We start from the raw sequence: 23,810 nt of genomic DNA, 5'->3' as shown, positions 1-23,810 counted from the left end.
CCCCCGTACACACCACACTCCCTGCCACACCTCCCGCGCGTACCGCGGTACCGGCGGCCCGCCATCCCTAAACCCACTCCTCGACAATACCGCTACGTCACGACCACCCCACCCCCCGCCCACGTCGTTTACCGCGCGCGCCCTCACCTCACCCCCCGCTCGAGACGCGTTCCGCGTACGCGCGCGCGGCCGACGTCCGCGGCCGAGGCGCCATCTAGCCGCGAATCGGGTGGACGCGGTTTTTTCGGCGTATACATTATATATATATATATTAAAAACATATACATATATCTATAAAAACATATACATATATATTAAAAACCTATACATATGTATCAAAAACATATACATATGTATCAAAAACATATACATATATACATAATCTTAACGAAATGTCTTATCATATATAATGTCTCTTTATAAAATGTTACCCCCACCACTAAGCTATGTACTGTAATTTGATGTGATTTTGAATAACTGATTGAGCGAGAATTTTGCACCCGCCAAGTTAATTATTTCTCACAAATCAGTAACACTGTAACCGCCTAAAGTGTGTCAAGTGCGTTTAATTCTAACGGTGTTAAAATGACGGAAAAAATTGAAATCTTCTCTTCGGCTCGCGGCGCTCTCAAGGGCCAAAATATGCAACGTTCGTCGCAACCGCCCAACGATTTAATTGACTGCTCAAACTTTGTCATAGACTTTGCGGGACGAAAATTCATCAACATCGGACTTGACGCCTCGGACGTTTTCAACGTAACCGTCCAGATTATAACGCCATCGAGACATGTATGCATAACAAGTGTATTTCTACATCGAATTTTCTCGCTCATGCCGTACATATTCACAAATATAACCGGTCCGCTGATTAATAGACGAGAGAGGCTTTTTCTCAAAGATGAGTTTAACACTCCGTATAAAACTACTTATCGCGGCGAAAGTATGCTAGCCGTAGAATCGCACCAACAACAAGGATGCCGCGTGCTATTGAGCGGACGCGATCTATTAAGGCTTTACGAGTTGCAATGGGCCATCAGCGAATCGATTTCATGCAAATCTAACGTTACGCGTTGTGCGGTTATGGTGCAACTCGACCAGATAGCCACATATCTGAGCTCCAATGTTTATGTCGACAAATCGTCGACCATAGAAGAAATTTCTACAGCCACCAGTAATATTCATCACGATCTTCACGCATTGAATATATTTCCAAATAGTGAGAACAGTTTCATAAACCAGATCAAATTGGTTGCGAACAAGCAGTTGGCCATGTGTTGGGCGAGCAATATTCAAAATAACGGAATAGATTACATCCCAAGCAATGACGGTGCCGCCGACATTGAAGAGGTAATTATTACACGCTATTATAATATTATATTATTTCGTATTATAATATAATATTATTCTGTATTATAATATTATATCTTATAATATATCACTCATTTATACGTATATTATTTTTTACTCCAAGTACCTGATAAAAGAAATGTCTATAGTTGACATAGACGGGCGGGCTAGCCAACATTGGATTTTTAAACATACTCGGACGCGTGAAAATACAACAAAAGTCAATGCTGTTAACATGTGGCTGTTTCACAATTACCATCAACTGTCTCCGGTTTGCGGGGACGTGGAGTATTCGGAAATTGGAAAGATTTTAAAATCTTTACATTTCGATTGCATTTACGTGAAAGGCGAAGAAAAACGACAGATCATACAAGACTTCATTCCCGACGTCAAAATTATAGAGATGGGCGAGGATTTGGACTGCCCGCGACTAGACCGTCTTCACGAGCAGTTAGCCGAAAATATACATCACCAACCGTGCTGTTTATACCATAAGGATTTAGTTCGCTCACAATGTACATATAATCGAGTTTTTACATTGCTGAAATGGTTTAAAAATAATATGTGAAAATAATATTATATATAATTTAATTTTTGTAAATAATATTTCTGAAATAAATGTATATTATATCATATAATCGTGTATTGCGTCTTATTACACAAATATATGTGTGTGTTTGTATATATATATAATTAACATCTGGGATTCTATACAGTCGGCGGGTCACGCGAACGGTCACGCATTGCATAACACGTTTTTACAAATAATTTGTAGATAAATATATAATTGACGTTTCTGTATACACGATATCTTCTAAATGGACATGATTGGGTGTGATTATTATGTTTGTCACATAAATAAACATATTCATTAGCTACATTTGGACGGGCTTATAGCCGGGGTACTAATTATCTGACGACGACGGTCAACCCGCCAGCCGCGTGTGATCAAAGCAAAACGTCATCCCGATTAGCTATACAACGCGCGAGATCTCCTGGAGGTTAACTCTTATCCACACAATATGTGTGCATCAATCGCTGGATCCGTTAATTCGCGACGATCGATTTTGGGTGGGTGGTGATAATAATTTTGGACACTTGGGTATCGACCAGTGACTTTTAAATCAGTCGTATTTTCACTTCTATTCGAAGCAGTCTACCAATTTCATCAACCTCCGTCAACCGAAGATAGAAATCTTACTGCATCGTCTGCATACTGAATAAAGTGAGTTAATTTAATAATTATTATATGCTATTGCATCACACGACTGTAACGTGTATAGTTAGACCATTCAATTCTCAATACAGAATTTGTATATAAATGATATTAATAGACACCGTGCAAGTGCGTACGTAGCGCTCTTGGTGGACAACAACTGCATTAATTGGGGGGTAAAAAGATATTGTGCTATTATCATATTTCATCAATTTTATCATCATCTAACGACAGAGATAACCGTAAGTTCGTTAATCCGTGAGTCGTGATCACGAATTAAGATGTACTAATAATTAATACACTAATAAGTAATAATTAAGGTATATCTTAAATCGTGGTCGTGATGAACGTTTAAATCATATAAGTTATACATTTAATAATATAAAATTTAATTATCATATTAAAATGAACCAAAGCAAATCAAAAAAGATTTGTTGTGTGGTGAATTGTAGTAACACTTACAAGAACACAACAAATATATAATTCTTTAGTTTTCCTAATAAATCTTATGAAAAGGAATTAAAAGAAAAATGGATCAAGGCTGTTAATCGAATTGAGTGAGTACTATTACTTTTTTTTATACAAATTAATTATTTCAATATCTTATTATTTATTGTAATACAATAGAGTACCTGTATTATAAATCTAATGATTAACTATGGTATTTTAGAAAAAATGAAAAATTATGGATCCCTAACCGTTATAGTGAGATTTGCAGTGCACATTTTATTGGAAATAATCGATCCTCTGATCAAAGAAGTCCGTCATATGTCCCTTCCTTATTTCCACAATTGTACAAAAGAAAAATATGTGATGCAACCCAACAAGAATCTCTATATCATCGTATTTTAAAACGTCAAAAAAATATTTGTGATAGCGCTGTTCTTAATCCTAATGATACAAATGAATGTTCTACGAGCCAAACAAGTCAAGTTCATACTAATAACATATTTTCAACCTGTGATATTAGTACTCAAGTTGGATTTGAAGTAATTAACACCAATCAATTTGTATTTGAATGTTCATTTTTTGATAAAAACAATGTTAGTACTCAAATTATTTCACAACATACTATATCTTCTAACAAATTTCAAGACAAATTTATAATGAAGGCTGATAAATCTTGTGGTCCTGAATCAATTAATACTAGTTCGTGTTTATCTTGTGACAAATTTCATGGGTATTATTCAATTAAAAATGAAAATGCTCTAAAAGATTTGACTGGCACAACATTTAAAGTATTTGATTTATTATGTTCAATGATTCCTAAAATTTTTTAACAGTTCAATTGATAACAGAAATAAATTGTTGATATTTTTAATAAAAATTAAACATTGTTTAACATTTGCAGCAATAGGTGTTTTATTTAGTATTCATAGAACTACAGTTAGTAGAATATTTTTCAAATGTTTGGAAATATTAAGTTTAAAAACTAAAAACTTTATTTTTTGGCCTAATAAAAGCACAATAAAAGAAACAATGCCTAATGCATTTTTAAAAAATTATCCTAATGCTCGCTGTATCATTGACTGCACAGAAATCAAAGTCCAGCAGCCACCTACAATCGAGCAAAGAGTTTATATGTATTCACATTACAAAGGGTGCTATACAGTAAAATTTTTAGCTGCAATTACTCCAAGTGGAGCTGTTTCTTTCATTTCAAAATGCTATGGAGGAAGATCTAGCGATACATTCATAACTAACGACTGTGGATTTTTATTTAATCTCGAACCTGGCGATCAAGTTTTATCTGACAAGGGGTTTCCTGGTATAAAAACTAATGTAGAAAATCAAAATGCAATATTAGTCATGCCCCCTATATTACATCATGGTAAGTTTACAGAAGAAGAAGTATTAGAAACGCTTAGTATTGCCAGTGTGAGGATTCATGTTGAAAGGTTTTTTGCTCGATTAAAGGTGCATGGAATATTAAATAAAGTACCTATTGAACTTCTGCCATATATAGATGAAATAGTTCAAATGTGCTGTGTTTTAACAAATTTACAATTACCAATAATAAAACAGTAATTATTTTGATAAGTTTTTTTATTTACTAAAATATATTTCTTATTGCAATGTTTAAAATAAAATGTTAGTAACTTGTTTCAATTTAAATATTTTTTATTGTAAATATTTTTTTTTAACAGTTCATTTTATATCATGATTATATTTAATTTATAATAAATCAAGTGTATTGTTTATTTCAAATAGAACAATGTTTTGGCAAAAATAACTTAAAATAAAAACATTCCAATTTTAATAGAATCTGTCTTAAAAATTTATCATCCTTTTCTATACATATCAATACTGGTTGTATGCTATTGTAAATAAATAAGTCACAGCTACTGAGTCCTGTCACAAACATTAGTATTTGACATTGAGTATAATATTGATGAGATTTTTTCAATATTATTTTTCCATTTTCATATTTTAAATAACTTAAATTGAGTACTCCAGTTTCATCTTCAACAATAGGTTTTTTTTTACAGCTTATTGGACATTTAATTTCCAACACTTTATAAATATCTCCTTCTTTTGAAAGTACCAAACCATCTGGTGAGGCACAAAGCCAAGGATATTTTGCATGAATAATTAAGCCACATTTTATTGTTACTACGTTAAACATCTCACAGTATACTTCAAAAGCAACGTTTTCAGTATTTAATCCATATGCTGTATTTACTGCTGCTTTACCAAACAAATTTAAATCTTCAGAAATTACTTCAGCGATACGAGTTTGACCCTCTTCAGACAAATTCCTGCAAGTTTTGATTTTGTGACATTTAGTAGCTGATATCCTTATTGATCGATATTTCTTCCACTGATCACTATGTGACTGTTCAATATTTTCATTAAATATTATTTGTATTTTGTCATGTGTTACAACAACATCACTATAATATATTTTGTGTATATTTTGATTCAAAGGAAAATTTGATGGTTGTAAATTATATGTAATATTACACAATTGATACCTGATAATGTTATTTATATACTGAACATTTTTTAATCTAATTTCTTCTCTTTCAAGTTTATTTATAATATTATTTAAACAATTATTACACTGTCTATCTTCTTCAGATATTAATTCTTCTTTTATTAATATATTCAAACTACATGGAATTGACAATATATTATAATTATCTACTAAGTCATGATGATTTATACTTGCCATTTTAATTTTTTTTTTTTGATGGGAAAAAAGCTCATTGATACGTTTACCCTTTTTGTATTTTTCTTGCCCTATTTTTGTTGGTTTGCCCCATTTTTGCGGAAAATTGGTTTTGGAAAAACTTTCTTCATTATTTATATAGTGTATAACTGCAGCAATATGTTTACATTTTTCTGATGCCCCAGCTGGACATTCACAGAAGCCATTCTTTACAGATCTATCGTTATCTAACTATAAATAATATAAATATTATATTATATTATTATGGAACAATATTAACTATAAAGCCTAATATCTTGGATCATATATACATATATAATCTAATTAAATGTAATACAAAATTCACTTACTTCTAGCTTAACTTTCCAAGGTTCACATGATACAGATGTTTGTCTAATGACACTAGCAGTAATAATAGAAAACATAATTGTAGATTTTACTTCTGTAACCAAATTAACATGACCACTTTCTGCTATTTTTTTTCCTTTATTATTGGTTAAAGTATAGTTAGAATGAATCGTTTGAAACCCACATTTTATTACTATGTCTTTATTAAACATTTTGAATAAAAAAATAAAATACTTAACCATATAGTGTGTATTATTATTTATTACGTAATAATACGACATGAAAATGCCAAATAATTTTTCTATTATCTATGATTAATATTTTGTTTTTATAATGAATGTTATTTCTGATAAGTGAAAATGATAATCATCATAATTTGTCACACATAACGGAAATTAATCATCGAAGTAATTTTTTCTAGTATTTTAGTACCTAACACAAAGACAAAATTGGATCATGTGGTACTAAAGATCAAAAGAGCTCATTTAGTCACATATTATTATTATAATGGTACCCCTAACGAATGCATGCATTGTCCACTACACAGCTCTGTGCGCCGTCACATGCACGGTGTCTATAGACAATATTTTATTTATTTAGTTACGAATTCATACTCGACGTACTACCACCACCACCACCACCACCACCACCACCGTCCATCACATTACCGACCATCGTCGACGTTTTGACTATTATTATTATCATAATAATATTACGTCCAAAGTGAGTTACTTTAATTTTTACGCTAATAATTATATTTTATTTTTGAAATAAATATCTGTTTCAGTATAATAGCTCGTGCATTTGCAAGTGTGTAGACAATTTATTTTTATCTAACTATTATTATTTTCGTAGTATATTATGGCGTTCTTGCAAACCTTAAAAAATCAAGCGAATACAGTGAATTCATCAATCGGCGATCTCAATCTGGACACACCATATGCCGTGCTCGAGATGAAAGAGGTGGATACTAAATTTGGTCCTGCCGTCACATGCATGCTGAGGGATGGCGCCACTGGAGGGTCAATTCACGTTTTTCTACCCAAGTCGATCAGGATTTACGTGTTGTTGGACTTCACCAAATATCAAAAATATTTAGAGAAGCATACATGAAAGCAGCTAATATTAGAAATGAATGTTCTGGTTTAAAAAAAACTGATATTTTTCTGTATGACCCAGAAGTATTTACTGCAGCAGATTTTTCAGCCGCTGAAACAACAAATCAAATTCTAGAACCAACAGGACATGTTGTAGCTGCACATCAAATTGAAATGGTAACACCTAATTATAATATTGCACCAGAAACTAGTACATCATATAATATTCCATTGAATGATTCTGTAAATATTGATGTGTCACAAGATAATATTACCATTATAAATACCAATACTTTTAATGTATCTCCAGAAATGATTCAACCTATTCCAAAAATTCCTGCTAGAAGTTCTAGGTCAAGTAACAGTAGAAGAGGAAAAACTGCAATAATAACAGCCAGCCCTTATAAAAATGAGCTGGAAAATTCACAATGTCTTAAACCGGTCAAAAGAAGTCTTTTTGAAAATAAAACTGTTTGCCATACTAAAAAAACTTTGAAAAAACATGCCACATGTTCCAAAAATGATGTTGATGTGCAGTGCTTATATTGTAGTGAGTTATACACAACAAACACAAATAGAGAAATATGGATCAAATGCACAACTTGTGAAAATTGGTTGCATGAATTATGTGGTAATGTTGAAAACTGGAAAAACTATATCTGTGATAACTGTAAAAAATAAGTTACCAACAGTCTATTATATTATATACTCAATTTAATTTTATTCTAAATGCAGAACAGTTAATGAACCTATTGTTAAACTATTTAATGTGTTCAAAAAGAACCTTTTTTTATCTCATAAAGAAATAAATATGTTCCTTTTATATAATTATTATTATAAACTTATATTTAAAAATTTATTGTTAAACTATTATGTGTTCAAGAACTACGAACCTATATCATCTTATAAAGAAATTAAAATGTTCCTTGTTATAATTATTTTGTTTTGTTTTAAATGTTGGTAGGTTTGGACCTATCTATTTATCTTATTTTATACATGAATATTAAGTTTTTTAGTATATTAAGTTCAATGTTTATTTTATTTTCATTATTTTGTTACTTACATGAATATTTAAACATGTTTGGTTAAAATGTTACTTAAAAATTTGTCATATAAGGTTACAGATCGTAAAGAATTAAATTTTGTTCATAATAAAGTGAAAGTAACAGTTGTTAAATGAGTTATTATTTTTAATTTGTTCCAATATAAAATTTCAAAATACTTTACTCAGGATTTTTATCGGGGAGGGGGGATATTAAAATGTATTGCAAAGTGTGCCTAAAATATTTCTACTATTTTAGATCATAAAACCATACATACGGTTTTGCCCCAAGACTAATACGGTTTTACCCCACCTATGGGGCAAAATCGTATTTTTTAGTACTTTTAAAATTTTAGTTCAATTTAAATTTTTTTGAAAATGCTTCAATATTATTGAAGCTACCAATATTTGTGATATATTTACGCAATCCAGTTTCAAATTTTTCAAATGTTGTAAGTTTCTGTCTGCTATGATAAATGGCGAGTTAAAGTCAATCAATCAAAATCCATTCATACTACATTCACCCTTCGTCTCCCTCCCTGCCCAGAAGTCTTTCTTAATAACATACCGATCCCTTCATCCCAATCGGTTAAGTACTTAGGCCTAATCTTCGACCGTCGCCTGACCTGGGGACCTCATATCAAAGCTAAAAAACTCGCCCTACACGAACGACTACGTTCGGTTAAACCACTAATATCTAACAAGCACACTAAATTAAACACCAAACTTCTCAAATACAAATCATTAATCAAGCCCATGTAGACTTATGGCCTACAATTGTGGGGCAATGCGAAAGTAACTATTGTAAATAAAATCCAAACCGTTCAAAATAAAATTTTAAGATTAATCACTAAAGCCCCACCATATGTCTTCAAATACTCTCTGCACACAGATCTAAACATAAAAACTGTTCATGCTGAAGCCATAACATATTACAAAAGATTTCACAACAGACTTCCATTTCATCCTAATCCCCTTATATCCAATATAGCTTCTCGCACAATTCCAGGCAACCCAACACGTCGACTAAAAAGAAATTGGTGTCGTGATTTACTAAATGAATAATCCAAAAATTAAAAAAATATATATATATATATTTATAAATACAATTAGGTAGTGCCTTCACTGGTTGGCTTCTTCCCTCACGATTTCATGTACAAAATATTATATCACATATTCTTATTGTGCCTAATGGGTACAGATTGTATATATCTTATTAACACGTTGACCGCCGTGTGCCCGCCGGCGGTCATTTGGTAAGTTATTTATGGACGCCACGGCGTATTTCATCGGGATTCCTAAAATGTTATCGTCGATATTTATAGTACTATTCGACGGAAAAATATAAAATTGATATCGATGTAATTGTCTTGGTCTCATGATTATTATTTTTGCATTGACATTGTTTGGTAGCCGGCGGGCACGTGATAATGGCATTATTACTTATACGCCATTTGACTACCGGCGGTCACGTATGCTGCGTATTCTTTTATCAAAAACATTTATTTATTATATTTAAAATGTATTCGCGACCAAAACGAGTTAAGTTAAATGATGATTTTATCAATCAACTATTAGAAGACAGTAGCGACAGTTTGTTAAGTGAATTTGATGATTCAGATGCAGACAAGACGTACAATCCCGTCAGTTCTTCGGAGTCTGATGTCCTAAGTGGTAAGAAAATTTATATTATTTTACTGTCCCCTAAATTATAAAAAATTATAAATTGTTCTTTCGTTAATATTTATAGAACTATTATGTTAAGTTTTTATTATTCAAATTAGGTATTTTCATAATTCCATATATAATTTATATAATTATTGATTCTCTATAGAGCTAAGTGATAATAATGAACCAAGCACCTCGAGCAATATTTCCGTAGCATCACAAATTTGGACAAATGTAACTGGCAATTATCAAAAACCACTGCAATTTAATAATAATTCTGGACTGAAAATCGATATATCAGTTGATTCTACAGCTTGGGATATTTTTAATTTATTCTTGACTAATGAAATAATTGATCTTATAGTCGAAGAAACCAATAAAAATGCCCAACAATTTTTATCAAAAAACAGATTGACAAAATCTAGTAGATTTTCTAAATGGATTCCTACAGATCAACAGGTAATAAAAAAATTTTTCGGATTAATGATTTGGATGGAGTTAGTTCAAATGCCCACTTTGGAAGACTATTGGAGTATAAGTATAAGATATAAAAATAATGTAGCGCAAAACACTATGTCAAGAAATCGGTTTGAATTAATTCTTAGATTTTTACATTTTTCGGACAATGGAAAAGCTCCAAATGACGACAGGATTTATAAAGTGCGCGATTTAATTAATAAGTTAATTGAAAATTTTCAAAAAATACTTGAACCTGAAGAGTATTTAGCTGTTGATGAGACAATGGTCCCTTTTAGAGGGAGGTTAATTTTTAAGCAGTATATACCAGGAAAAGCGCACAAATATGGTGTAAAGTTGTTCAAGTTATGCGGAACAAATGGCTATACGTATAATGTGCAAGTATATGCTGACAAAAGTCAAGTTGATGGAAAAGGTCTAGGATGCAGAGTAGTGTTGAACTTAAGTCAGAAATATTTGAATGCTGGGCGGACAATAATCACTGATAATTTTGATACCTCAGTGCCATTAGCATATGAACTTTTAAAAAACAACACACACTTGGTAGGAACATTACGATCGAACAGAGTTAAATTACCAGAAGTAACCAAGGCCAAGTTAAAACCAAATGAAATAGTTGGAAGGGAAAATATTGATGGGATCGTCATAGCTAAATGGAGGGACAAGAGGGACGTCACAATGTTAACCACACGACATAACATCAATATGGTAGATACAGGGAAAATAAATAAAAAAAAGAAAATATTGTTAAACCTCAAATTATAATTGATTATAATAAAGGAAAAGCTGGTATAGACTTGTCTGACCAGCTATCAAGTTATAACTCTTCTGTTCGAAAATCTATCAGGTGGTACCATAAAGTAGCTATTGAACTTTTGTTTGGAACGTCTATTGTGAATGCACTTCTTATATATAATAAAATAAAACCTAATAACAAGTTGAAAATCACACAGTTTCGAGAAGCGTTAGTAGATGAAATATTAGGACTCAAAAAATCAAATGAAAATGAACAGCTAACATCTACATCAACACAAAAGACACAAAGACGAACTACGAAACATATCTTTCAAGAAACTACCGAAAAATGCAAAAGGAACAGGAAAATTCGAAAAAGGTGCGCTCATTGTTACGAAAAACAAAAATGTCTCGAGGGATCTGTGAAGGCAAGAGAAGTAAAGAAGATTTCGACATTTTGTGCTACTTGTAAAATCTATACTTGCTTAAGTTGTTTTAATATTCACCATATTAACTAGGTAACACAATTTTGAAATATTTTATTTTTATTTTATTTTATTTTAAAAGGAACAATATTATTTTCAAAAATTAATTTTTATTAACCAGTTGTAATTTTGTGCTATAATTTTTACGTCTATTACATAAATAATAAAAAAAATATAAAAAATAAAATTAATAATGTATGATTTTTAGATTTAAAACATGTTGGTAAAAAATATTTTTTTTAGTATGATGGAATCGTCCAATCATATTAAAAACTATACCATTCGATGTGTTATTATCTTCTCTACGCCATGATGTAATAATATACACGATTCATTGAACGCCACAGTATAAATTCACGTTTAAAAATGTATAAGAATATGGCAGCCCGCGTCCACATGGCGTGGATGTTATAATGTAGTTTGACAGCCGGCGACCACAAAAGCAGTTATAAGTTTCTAGTTAGTGTGACCGCTGGCGGGCACATGGCGGTCAACGTGTTAAAATTAAAAAAAAAAAATGTTGTAAGTTCTACAACGCCTAGAAGTTAGTAGTACGGTTCTGCCCCGCCTTCCCCTAATCGTATTAAAAAAAATGTATAATATTACCTCTAGCGGCATCTGGGTAGGCGGGAGAAATCTCAGCAGTTCATCATCATCATTTTCATCAACAACCTAATTGAATTCAAATTTTAAATACTTTTTCTTATAAATAATATATATATTCTTACTTTTATCGAATTCTTTGTCATCCAATTGATTGCTAGCTATTCAGTTGCGAATAATTTGATCTGGTTTATAAAACTATGTTTGTTCTTCGGTACATGCTTTGCAATTAAGTCGATATGAATTCCTTTAATTATTGTTTTTACTTCTTCCGATGACGCGAATTTATCAATATTTAAATCGGTTTTAAAGAATTCGGATATTTGATCGAGTTGGTTTAAAATAATAGGTCTCACAATATATATTTTTCTCGATATGGTTTCGAAGATGGCCCACTCTAAATCTTGAATTGTCATCAGATCTCTTCGATTCGATAAAATTCTACATCCGTTAGTTTTTTTGGACTCTAACACATGCTCTCCTTTATACACCATACTTGTAAGCAAAACGAATTCATCTTCCAAAAAAATTATTTTATTATATTTTACCGCAGGATCGAGAATGTATGACAATACGTGGCCCATGACCGAATATATTCGCTTTAATAAGTCTGATGAAATATAGTAGTATCAGAGTTAAAAGAAATGTCACTTAACCTTAAAAACTGTATAGGAATTTCCACGTATGGTTGTTCTGTAATGACGTCAGTGTTAAGAGGAGCAAGAAGTCCAGAAAAGCTGTCCAAATGCTATATACAGCCTAATATACTTATCACGCTCTAAACTTATCAATTTCTAAATCTTCGAAAGTCCAAATTGCTAGAAATACTATGGGAATTCTCCAAGAAACCATTTCATTTTTTCATTTATCTTCCAAAAGGAATTTCATCTTGAAAAATAACCTTAAAAATTCCAAAAGTTCTAAGACATCCTTAACCAGTTTGTGTGTTACACGTTGGGTAGAACGTCACACTAGTATAATAGACTTTGAAACCAACCTGTCAGAAATTATAGGAAGTCTAACATATATATCTCAATGGGCAGATCAATTTTCATCATCTAAAGCTAACTCATTACTCCTGAGTTTGTGCAATTGTGAATTAATTATAACATTGTATATATTATCAAATATCCTCAGTATTACACTACCAGCCAGTAAAATGTTACAAGGAGTTAATTTAGATGTAAGTGCTGCTTTCTGCTGTATTACCAGTATAGTACAAAATTTAGAAGATAAAAGATTAAATGCTGAAGAATATTTTAGTGAAATATTTCTTGAAGCTAAAACTAAAATGATTGACTTAGACATTGAAGTCAAGTTACCAAGATTAACAAAAATTCAAAATAAAAGAGACAATACTCCAGTAAATACACCAGAGGAATATTACCGGAGAGTTGTGTACATTCCCCTAATTAACAATATTTTAGAAGACTTGAGATCAAGATTCCTAAATAAAAAAACAACAGCTATTTTTCAGTTGATTGAATTTATTCCAGCTAACACGATCAACAAGTCTTCACTCAATGTCAAAAAAATTATTGATACAGTAATTGAACATTTTATATTTTTGGATATAAACATTAAAATTTTAAAAGGAGAAGTTGATTTATGGAAATCAAATTGGATTTCCAGTAAAAATGAAGGTTAATAATAATTTATTAAATACAATTTGCATATTGATTGGTAAAAATCACATATTTTTTATTTAAAATTATTTTAAGGTCTTAAAATACCAGAAGATGTATTGGAATCTATTGATGAATGTCATCGAGTCATGTTTCCTACAATTAGACAGGGTTTAGTAGTGTTAGCACCCAGAAAATTGTATTATGTATTGTAAGGGCTGAGGCACTGTGTGCCCTAGATTGGTCACACTGCGCCTCGGGCTCACTGTACCGTCACGGACCGTGACGGCGGCCCGTCCAGTCAGTAGTCCGTTGTACAGCACGTGATAAAATAAACAGGTATGTCAGCAACTTTGTGGTGCGCACAATATGGCGGCTGGCTTGCGCGTATTATCAAATATACGTAATCATTTATCGTAATATCTCCCATAAGCCATGATAAATTTACAATATGGACCAAGGTGGATAATATAAAGATATTATTTTATCATGTTTATAATATTAAATCTTGCTAATCGCTATTAGTTGATTGTCTAATAAATATTACATAGGGTTTAATATTATAAAGATCTTATTTTAGCTCTTTAACCATTCAATAATATATTTAACATAACTTATGTCGTATGCAAAAATTATGGTTATCCATGAAGTGGGGTATGTAATATCTAATTACAATAATTACAATATTACTTAAGTTTGTTTCATTAAGTTATGAACTTTTGTATTTTATTTTTATTATTTTGCTTTACAGTATTATAATTATGTAACAAAGCATTATTAAGTTTATTCATTCGAATAAAAGTTCTTGTGCGGATCAAACGTTGTATCACATCCAATGGTAAATTTGTAATTTTGTCTAAAAGTACCTGGAAAAAAAGTCTTGGGGCTAAAAAGTCTGTATTCTAAAGATAATATCTAATAATTATGTAATCATATAATAAGTAACTACTATTACTTATAATAATATATATATATATAAAAAGAATATCTCATTGAATAGTTATAATAGTAATAATTCTTATAATAATAAACATATATAATAATCAAAAAATTATAAAAAAAATATCTCATTAAATCTTAGTTCAAAATATTATTAAAAAAATATAAATATCTATACCATTAAGTTATAGATGTCAGAATAGAATAGAAAAAAAATTATATAATTTTAAAAATCCTAGTTGTATTATCAATGTAACTTAATATTTTGTGCTATAGCTTTTAAAAAATCTTTAAGTTCAATTTTATTTTCTCTAAAACGAGTGCATAAAGCATTTAATCTTATTTCCATTTTCTTTTTTTCCTTTTTATTGATTGCTCACCCAGTTCATTTAAAGCTAATTTTGTGCGATCTGCAGCTATTTCATATCTTATTTTAGTTATTAGTTTCCAAATTGTTGGATGATTTTGTCCAACCATATGTGTAATACTGTACAATTGAAATTTATAACTGGTTTATGATAGTAAACTTATTCCTAATTTTATTTACAGGTTTTCACGCCTAACTAACGTATATTAGATGTAACATAAAACTATATATTATACCCAAGTTTTATTTTAAATATTCCAAATTGTATATTTCATTAGTATTATAAACTTTTTTTGCCCCAAGACTTTTTTTCCCCCGAGACTTTTTCCGGGTACTTTTTTTCCGGGACTTTTTTTTCGTTTCCCCATTGTGACAGTTGTCGATATAATTTATTCAATAACTATTTAATATTGTAATACTTTAATAGTTTAATGCATAGACATAATATATTATGTCTATGGTTTAATGAATTACAATTTACATTTTTAAATTTTATTTCACCTTATCATGAATAATTTGATGATTTTGACAATCATATTACTATGATAAATGATAACACTTCGGCCAATGAAAAGCGGCGAACAGCGGACGCCATCTTTGCGCAAACTCGCATAATAACCGTAAGTTGCTGACATACCTGTTTATTTTATCATGGTACAGCAGATAGTCGAGTGAATCGAGCTCTGCTTGTTAAAGGTCCATCGACGCCTTCACGCCGCCGCGTACCTCCGAACCCGTATATTAGTTTTTGTTTTATTTTGCTAAGCGACCGGTGACGCCGTTTCGGTCACCGTGTCCTCCGGGCAAATTAATAAATTAATTCAGTAATAAACTTTAACTGACCGAAGTCTTAAGTGTTTAAACTTTATTTAATCCTGACCAGTCTCCTGTTTCTTCCCATAACAGGTGCTATCAGTAGTATTAGCAACATTACCAGTAAGTATCGCATCAGCAGAACGCAGCTTCTCTACTTTAAGGAGGTATGCATGTATATTTTGCTTTTTTTTAGTTAGAAGAAAATAATTTTGGTAAAAAGCAGAGCTTAGAACTTATGTGGTTTAAAATATACTAAATATGCATGCATTTATGCACTCTAAAGAGCACAAAATATATACATATAGTATCTTATTACATAATATTGTAATATTATAAACCTATATATACATAATATATATAATACATATTATATAGGTAGTTTCTTTTAGAAATTAAGTAATTTTTGATTTTTAGCTTCAAATAATATTAATTGATGTGAAGGTTACTATTATCATATTATAATTTAACCATCAAATACTATAGATTAAGACACAAACTAAGAAAGAAAAAAAGTTAAACTTAAGTCTTCATGCTTTTTTATGAAATTAATTTTTAGCTTACTTGACAATAAATCTAATTAACTAAAAAAAACTGCTCTATGAAATAATTTGCACTAATAATGTATATTTTAGTCTTTACTTACCCATGTTGAGCAAAATCAGTTTAGATTTTTTTTACAACTAGTTATTATTTATGACATAACTTAACTAGTTAAAAATGCTATCATATTTATTTAATTTCCGCTATTCAGTATTACTTTACAGTTTACTCAGATAGTCTGATTTAGATATTTAATTGATTAATTTATTTGATTATTTGATTATTTTTATAAATTTGTCCACCTTTTTTCCTTTGCATTAATCATAACTCTTTTGGCTTTTGGCTGTTTGCTTATTGCTTTCTTAAATATGCTTGATGTTACATCAGGTTAAAAACATGGCTGAGAAGCCAAATGTCTCAGAAAAGACTGACAGGTTTGGCATTGATGAATATACATAGAAACATAACTATTGACACATCAAAAGTGTTGTATATGGACAGACTGTGAGTGACTTATCAGTAGCATGCGTGATAAGTCACACTATGTCGTTATAATCATCTCTACACAAAACCTCGTGTACTCTATAGTTGACACATTCACTTGTACTTATGTTTGTTAAATAATTAATAAACGTAATAACATACAACATGGCGATGTGGACGAAATAATCTGTATTATAGTTAACGTAATGTATATCACATATATATAATATATGTAATAATATAATAGTGGTGAATTGTAACAGTGATGGATTTGAGAACTCCCAGTGAACTATCAATAACAGGTAATCTGGAACTTAACTGGTTACAGTGGAAACAAAAATTCAAGAATTATTTAATAGCAACAGAGAAAATATCTAAAGGAGATGAAACGAAAATTGCCATTTTTCTCACACTTATCGGTGATGACGGAATTAAAATATATAATACTATAAAAAAACTGACTTGTTAAACACTAAAAGTGAAGAATCATTTGATAAAGTTGTGGAAGAATTTGAAAAACTTGGATGATATACGGGCCAGATTGGTCAACAAAAAATATTTTAGTGTGTTTGATATAAAGAAAGGGTATTGGCACGTTAAACTAGATGAGGACTCTACAGACTTATGTACGTTTAGCACCCCTGTAGGGAATTTTAAGTTTACAAGATTACCCCTTGGTATTTCATGTGCACCTGAGGCATTTATTAAGAGAACTCAAGAGTGTTTTGAGGATTTAGATTAGGAAAATCTAATAGGATATTTTGATGACTATTGTGTAGCTACTGAAACTGAAGAAGAGCATCATAATCTGGTTAGGAACGTTAAGCGAGCAAAGGAATGAACATAAAATTCAATGAAAATAAATTACAATATTGCAAAAAACAAGTCAAATTCATGGGTCACATAATCAATGGAGATGGAATGAGGCCTGATCCAGAACAAGTCAGAGCAATTACAGAATTAAAAAAACCTAGTTGTAGAGTGGACTTGCAAAGAATAATAGGAATGTGTAATTATATCCGTGAGTTTGTTCCAAATATGGCCACAGTAATAAGTCCATTGAGAGAGTTGCTGAAGAGAGATATACTGTGGGAATGGAAAATGAGGCACGAGGAATCATTTACACAACTAAAAAAGCTAATTGCAAATCCACCAGTGTTAGCACATTTTGATCCTAAAAAAGATATTGTTATTCAGAGTGATGCTTCAAAAGATGGGCTGGGGTGTTGCCTGATGCAAAATAAAATACCTGTTGCATATGCTTCAAGAATTTTATCAGAAACGGAGATTCGGTATGGGCAGATTGAAAAAGAGTTTTTGAGTGTAGTTTATGCATGTTCTAAGTTTAGACACTTCATTTATGGTAGAAAAATTGTAGCATGGACTGACCATAAGCCATTGGTATCAATAGTGAACAAGAATGTTTCCGAAATACCATCAAATAGATTACAAAAAATGAGAATAAAATTGTTCGAGTAAGACATAGAGTTGAAGTATTTGCCAGGGAAAAATATGCAAATTGCAGATTTGTTATCGAGAAACTATTTAAAAAGTAGTGAGGAGACCAGTGAATTTGACACTTTAAACATAGTGCATAGTGTAAATCGTTACAACCCACATAATGGTATTTATGACTTGCAAAAAGAAACCAGACAGGACAACGTTTTGAGTAAAATTCTTGATTATTGTCATGACGGCTGGCCAAAGAGTAACCGTGTTGATACCAATGTTAAATTATATTTTAATATGAGAAATTACATAATAGCTAATGATAATGTTATTTACTACCAGCAAAAAATAATAATTCCAAATAGCCTGAGACCTTTAATCTTGAAATTGCTTCATGAAAGTCATTTAGGAATAACCATAACAAGGATGAGAGCTAAAAACATATTTTTTTTGCCAGGAATGCTGAATGAGATAGAACAATATATATTGAGGTGCAAAACTTGTGAAACGTTTAGGAGCGCTAACAAAAAAAATATATTGTTGCTGCATGAAATTCCAGAGCTGCCGTTTGAAAAGATAGCTGCTGACATTATGACTTATAATTCAACTAACTACATAGTTGTAGTGGATTACTGGTCAAAATGGTTAGAAATAAGGTCAATCAAAAATAAAACAGCAACAGCAGTGATATCAAAATTTAAAAAAATAGTTGGCGAAAAGGATGAAAAACAATTGGGTGCTCGAGTAGTTAAACAACTATCACAAACTTTGCAAGAAAAAAATCATTGTTTATTTTTCGACAACTATTTTACCAGCTACCCACTAATGACACATCTAAAATCAAAAAATATAAATGCATGTGGAACAGTCAATCTTACAAGACAATTTTTACCATCTTTGAAAAATGATAAGTATTTAACATGGGGAGAATACGATTGGTCTATAGATGACAAATCTACATCGATTGTTAAGTGGCGTGACAAAAGAATAGTGAGTTTGTTGTCAAATTTTCATAATCCAACGGAAACCACACAAGTTCAAAGACGATCTAAAGATGGATCAACTACAATGGTATCATTTCCTATAGTATTGAGTGAATACAACATACATATCAGTGGCGTGCGGTGATATTTTATGTTGGGTAAGCGCTAAAATAAATTTCAAGTTAAAACAAAAAAAGGTATTTTATTGATAAAAAATAAAAATTACAATCTAAAATTTATTTATAGATAAAATCCATTCGTCTTTCTTGTTTTAAAAATTCGTTAATAACTTTATCATAAAATTCTGGATGATTTTTTTCTTTATGCAGGAGTTCCTTTTCGATTGAAATTAATGATAATGAACTAAGTCTTTCTTGCCCTTGTGTAGATCTTTGATACGATTTAATTCGTTTTAATGCCGAAAAAGAACGTTCAACTGAAGCTGTTGTACTGGGAATAGTTAAAATTAGTTGACCGAGTTTAAATACTTCTTGGAACGCCGATATTAAATCATTCATCTTAATTTTTTTGACTAAATCATATGGATTAGTATTTAAAAATTCTTCAGATTTATATAATACAATTAATTCATTTCGTAATCTAATAAAATCAAATATTTCTCCAAAATTTGATTCTTGCAAGTTTTCTAGAGCAGAATTTGGAAATTCGTTCGTGTAGTTTGAATATTTACTTGGGTCAATTAATGATAAAAATTCAAATTTAATTAAAGAACCAAATCGCGCTTGCAAATTTGTCAATATGTTATCAAATATTTCATTAAAAAGTACTTTGTAAAATGTTTTCGGGTCACGAATTTTACGCTGTAGTTCAAAATCGCCTTTATCTGATAAAACTGTTTCCCATAATTTTTCAAATAGATTTAACCTATAATTTTGCAGTTGACATTTAGTTTCTTCAATTTTTTTCACACAGTATAAAATATCTAAACGTTTAGTTTGTAATACTTCATATAAAATATCAGTCAAACTAAATATTTTACTAAATACTATTAGCAAAAAGTATGTTTGTCGACTATCTAAAAAATTGATGAACCCTTGAGATAATACTATCGCTTCATTATCCCAATCATTAGAATTATCTAATACGTGTTGAAAAAACTCTATGAAATATGAATTGTATTCGTGAACTGTATTTACTAAGCGAGAAGAAAAATTCCATCTAGTCGGCGCATTTTTTGGCATTTTTTTTCTTGTAAAATTAGATAAAGCATGTGTACGTTTAGAAGATTTAGTAAAAAATGATCCCATACCAGTTAGTGTTTGAAAAAAAATCTTACAGTCTTTTATATTTGATGCTGATTGTGAAAGTACAAGATTTAATGAATGGCTAAAACAATGGACAAATAATGCTTTTGGGTAGAGCTCCTTTACTTTAACTTGTAGTCCTCCAACATGACCACTCATAACGGCCGCTCCGTCATAAGTTTGAGCTACTAATTTATGTTTTAATTCATACCTATTAACTATATCAATTACGTGTTTCAACAAACCGTCTGCTGATCTATCAGCACTAACATCAACAAATGAGATAAAACGTTCATGTGCTTCCCCGGTTTCATGATGGACATACCTTAAAGTTGTTGATAATTGAGACAGATTTGTTATGTCTGAAGTTTCATCTAATAATATTGCAACAAAATTAGTATTTTTTATTTCTGATTCAATGGACGTTGATATGATGTTGCTAACTGAGCAAATAAGATCATTTTGAATTCTATTGGATGTACCACGGAATATTTTTGATGTTTCTAAATGCACGTTTAAAATAGAATCATAAGATGATAATAAATTTAAACAACCGAGGAAATTTCCCTGATTGAAAGAATTAACTCTTTCATTGTGACCACGAAATGGTAATTCGTGAATCGCCAAAAAACAAACACAATCAATAAAACGTTTTAAAACGTCTCTATTTTTTTTTACCAATTCATTATGGCGTATTACATCTGAACGTCTTTGTTCATCAAGCTGCAAATCAATTCTAGATTTTCCAAACATTTTTAATTTTAAAACAGAAGAAATATGTGTTTGAGATCGTTCATGTTTTTGAATACCATTTGTTAAATTATTTAAATTAACAAAACCACTATGAGACCAAACATTTTTTTCCCTGGTAAATAAAACACAAGGCCAACAGAAAAGTTTATTTAATTTTGCACTACCAGTCAACCATGGAGTATTTAAATAATTAGAAATATTAAAATGACGAATGTAAACTTTGTTTTTTTCTTTGTGATTAGATGTCAATTTTGGAATTTCTGGACATGGTCGACCATTTTTTACAATTGTTAATTTTTCATCAACATTTTTTAAATGAAATTCATTTTCCAAAAGATGCTCGATTAAGCAATTGTTTGAATCAGTATTCATTGTCTATAAAAACAAATATAAACAAGGCGAATATAATTTGATTCCTCTTAATTATAATAATTTTATTTATTTAAATAATAATTATCTATACCAATTCTATAAAATTATGCAATAGGAATTTAATATACTTACATTAAAAATGTTTGTTCAACACCAAATTAACTATGAAGACTTGTAGACACGTTGACGGTTGACGACAAAATAATATATTTATTATTAGTATAGTATAGACAGTATAGTTAAAACTTATAATAAGTATATTGATAACAAAAATAATCCGATATGCATCGTAAGAATATTGGAATTCCGACAATTCCGTTTTTAAAAATATCGATAAGCGCTCGGCATAGCGCTTTCAACCATTACGTAAAAACGCGTATATCCCCTTCTACCACAACTGGTCATTCCTATAAATAACGATATGGGAAAGGCAATCTAAAATACTAGCGCTTCTGTAGAGAAATTGCCTATACGAAAAAAAAAAATTTAATTTCTTTCAAAATCTGATAATTTTTTTTTAAATTGAATACAAAAATAAGAATTATTAAATATTTGTTATTTTAATGTAAACAAATTGTTATTTAACATCAGAAATATTAATCTTTTAATTTTTTCCTTTTTGGCTGGGCATGCGCCGCTTACCTAGCTTGTCCTGACCGCACGCCACTGATACATATGAATTGCGTAGATAAATTTGACCAGAATAAGAAATCCTGTCAGATAGATTGAAAATGGTGGCACAGACTTTTTTTCCATTTTATCGATGCAGCAGTAGTCAACTCTCACCTTCTATATAAGTTACAATCAGGTAAAAATATAGTTATCTTTGTTTATTTGCAAATTATTATTATAGGTTTTATTTGTTATTATTTTATAAAACACTTTGTTTAACATTTAGGTTTGAATATAACGATTAAGAATTTTCGTCGTTGAAATATTTAACGATTTAGTTTCAAAAACGTTGGTCTAAAAACGATCTATTCAAAACGTTTCAAAAGTACAAACAGTAGCTGTAAAAAAACATAAGCCACATGTAAATTCTATGATTAGGTTTGAACAAGCCGCTCATCGACCGAAGAGAGGAACAAGGAGGAGATGTGCAAGATGCAGTACTAAAGAAAAAGAAATTAGAACGGAATGGGTATGTCAGTACTCAGTATGCAATGTTCCTCTGTGTTTAGCAAAACAAAAAAATGACTTAAATTACTTCCTGTTGTTTTCACGATTATACGATGATTTATTCGTTTTGAAAGGCCGATTACTTAATAATAGTTTTACTGCGTAGTATTTTAATTGCGTTTATTTTTCACACCAAAATATGTCTTCACCTAGCCTTTTCACCCCATACGTTTATTATAGTATAAATTATAAATTATAAATTATAAAATATATTATTTATATATTACAGTTATATTAAATATATAATAATAAAATAATATTTAGATAACAAAATCCAATTTTCTTTTGGTCTTTGAAAATCTTTCTATTACTTTTTGTTGTATGTTATTACGTTTATTAATTATTTAAAAATCATAAGTACAAGTGAATGTGTCAACTGTAGAGTACACGAGGTTTTGTGTAGAGATGATTATAACGACATAGTGTGACTTATCACGCATGCTACTGATAAGTCACTCGGACGTCCGCGGCGCGACCGTTCCCGATGATTGTCGGTTTTTGTGTCCCGCGTCAAAAAGAAATTGGCGCGGCGCTTGTATTGGATTCCCACGGCGCGGCGCGGCTTGTTCAATTTTTCGTCACGTTTTCGTAAATAATTTATTGAGTTTTTATTTTTTAGTATTGTTTTAAATAAGTTTTATTTGAAAATCTTTATAAATTTAATTTTTTATTCAAATTAAGTTTACTTAATAACTATGAATTGGTCAAATGATCTCATTATCGAGTTCTTGGAGTTGTACGAGAAGGAACCTGCTATTTGGAATCCTAGAGACCCAAAACATAAGAACAGGAACTATGTTAACGATTCATGGCAAAGGATTTCCGATAACATTAGTGCATCATGTACTG

The 23,810-nt window shown here is 30.6% G+C and overlaps 3 protein-coding genes and 1 pseudogene across 3 annotated transcripts; 2 read left to right on the top strand and 2 right to left on the bottom strand.

Moving 5' to 3' along the window:
* The first annotated feature begins 412 nt into the window (after nt 1-412).
* On the top strand, nt 413-3,843 carry LOC111026341. The gene is made up of 3 exons (XM_022304397.1): nt 413-1,382; nt 3,055-3,120; nt 3,234-3,843. Exons 1-3 carry the CDS (start codon nt 586-588, stop codon nt 3,841-3,843), a joined length of 1,473 nt encoding a protein of 490 aa, XP_022160089.1. The 5' UTR covers nt 413-585.
* A 5,899-nt stretch (nt 3,844-9,742) lies between these two features.
* LOC111026340 (piggyBac transposable element-derived protein 4-like) lies at nt 9,743-11,635 on the top strand. Its single transcript, XM_022304396.1, has 4 exons — nt 9,743-9,896; nt 10,057-11,075; nt 11,321-11,539; nt 11,621-11,635. Exons 1-4 carry the CDS (start codon nt 9,743-9,745, stop codon nt 11,633-11,635), a joined length of 1,407 nt encoding a protein of 468 aa, XP_022160088.1.
* A 95-nt stretch (nt 11,636-11,730) lies between these two features.
* Nucleotides 11,731-12,810, bottom strand: LOC111026339 (annotated as a pseudogene).
* A 6,818-nt stretch (nt 12,811-19,628) lies between these two features.
* LOC111026338 (zinc finger MYM-type protein 1-like) lies at nt 19,629-22,292 on the bottom strand. The gene is made up of 2 exons (XM_022304395.1): nt 21,915-22,292; nt 19,629-21,785 (listed from the first exon to the last, which is right to left on the bottom strand). Exon 2 carries the CDS (start codon nt 21,780-21,782, stop codon nt 19,629-19,631), a length of 2,154 nt encoding a protein of 717 aa, XP_022160087.1. The 5' UTR covers nt 21,783-21,785; nt 21,915-22,292.
* Nucleotides 22,293-23,810: the final 1,518 nt, after the last annotated feature.

The sequence above is a fragment of the Myzus persicae genome, unplaced genomic scaffold (assembly GCF_001856785.1).
Source record: "Myzus persicae strain clone G006 unplaced genomic scaffold, MPER_G0061.0, whole genome shotgun sequence".
NCBI lineage: Eukaryota > Metazoa > Arthropoda > Insecta > Hemiptera > Aphididae > Myzus > Myzus persicae.
Note: the sequence above shows the minus strand (reverse complement) of the source record. Positions and strands in the feature narration are given on the sequence as shown.

Excerpts from the sequence above, each read along its gene's own strand:
- LOC111026341 (XM_022304397.1), top strand. The coding sequence starts at position 586 with ATGACGGAAAAAATTGAAATCTTCTCTTCGGCTCGCGGCGCTCTCAAG. Across the intron at positions 1,383-3,054 it reads TATTATAATATTATATTATT|TTTTCCTAATAAATCTTATG; the intron begins TCGTATTATAAT and ends ATAATTCTTTAG. Across the intron at positions 3,121-3,233 it reads AAGGCTGTTAATCGAATTGA|AAAAAATGAAAAATTATGGA; the intron begins GTGAGTACTATT and ends ATGGTATTTTAG.
- LOC111026340 (XM_022304396.1), top strand. The coding sequence starts at position 9,743 with ATGTATTCGCGACCAAAACGAGTTAAGTTAAATGATGATTTTATCAAT. Across the intron at positions 9,897-10,056 it reads GGAGTCTGATGTCCTAAGTG|AGCTAAGTGATAATAATGAA; the intron begins GTAAGAAAATTT and ends GATTCTCTATAG. Across the intron at positions 11,076-11,320 it reads CACGACATAACATCAATATG|TTTCGAGAAGCGTTAGTAGA; the intron begins GTAGATACAGGG and ends AAAATCACACAG.
- LOC111026338 (XM_022304395.1), bottom strand. The coding sequence starts at position 21,782 with ATGAATACTGATTCAAACAATTGCTTAATCGAGCATCTTTTGGAAAAT.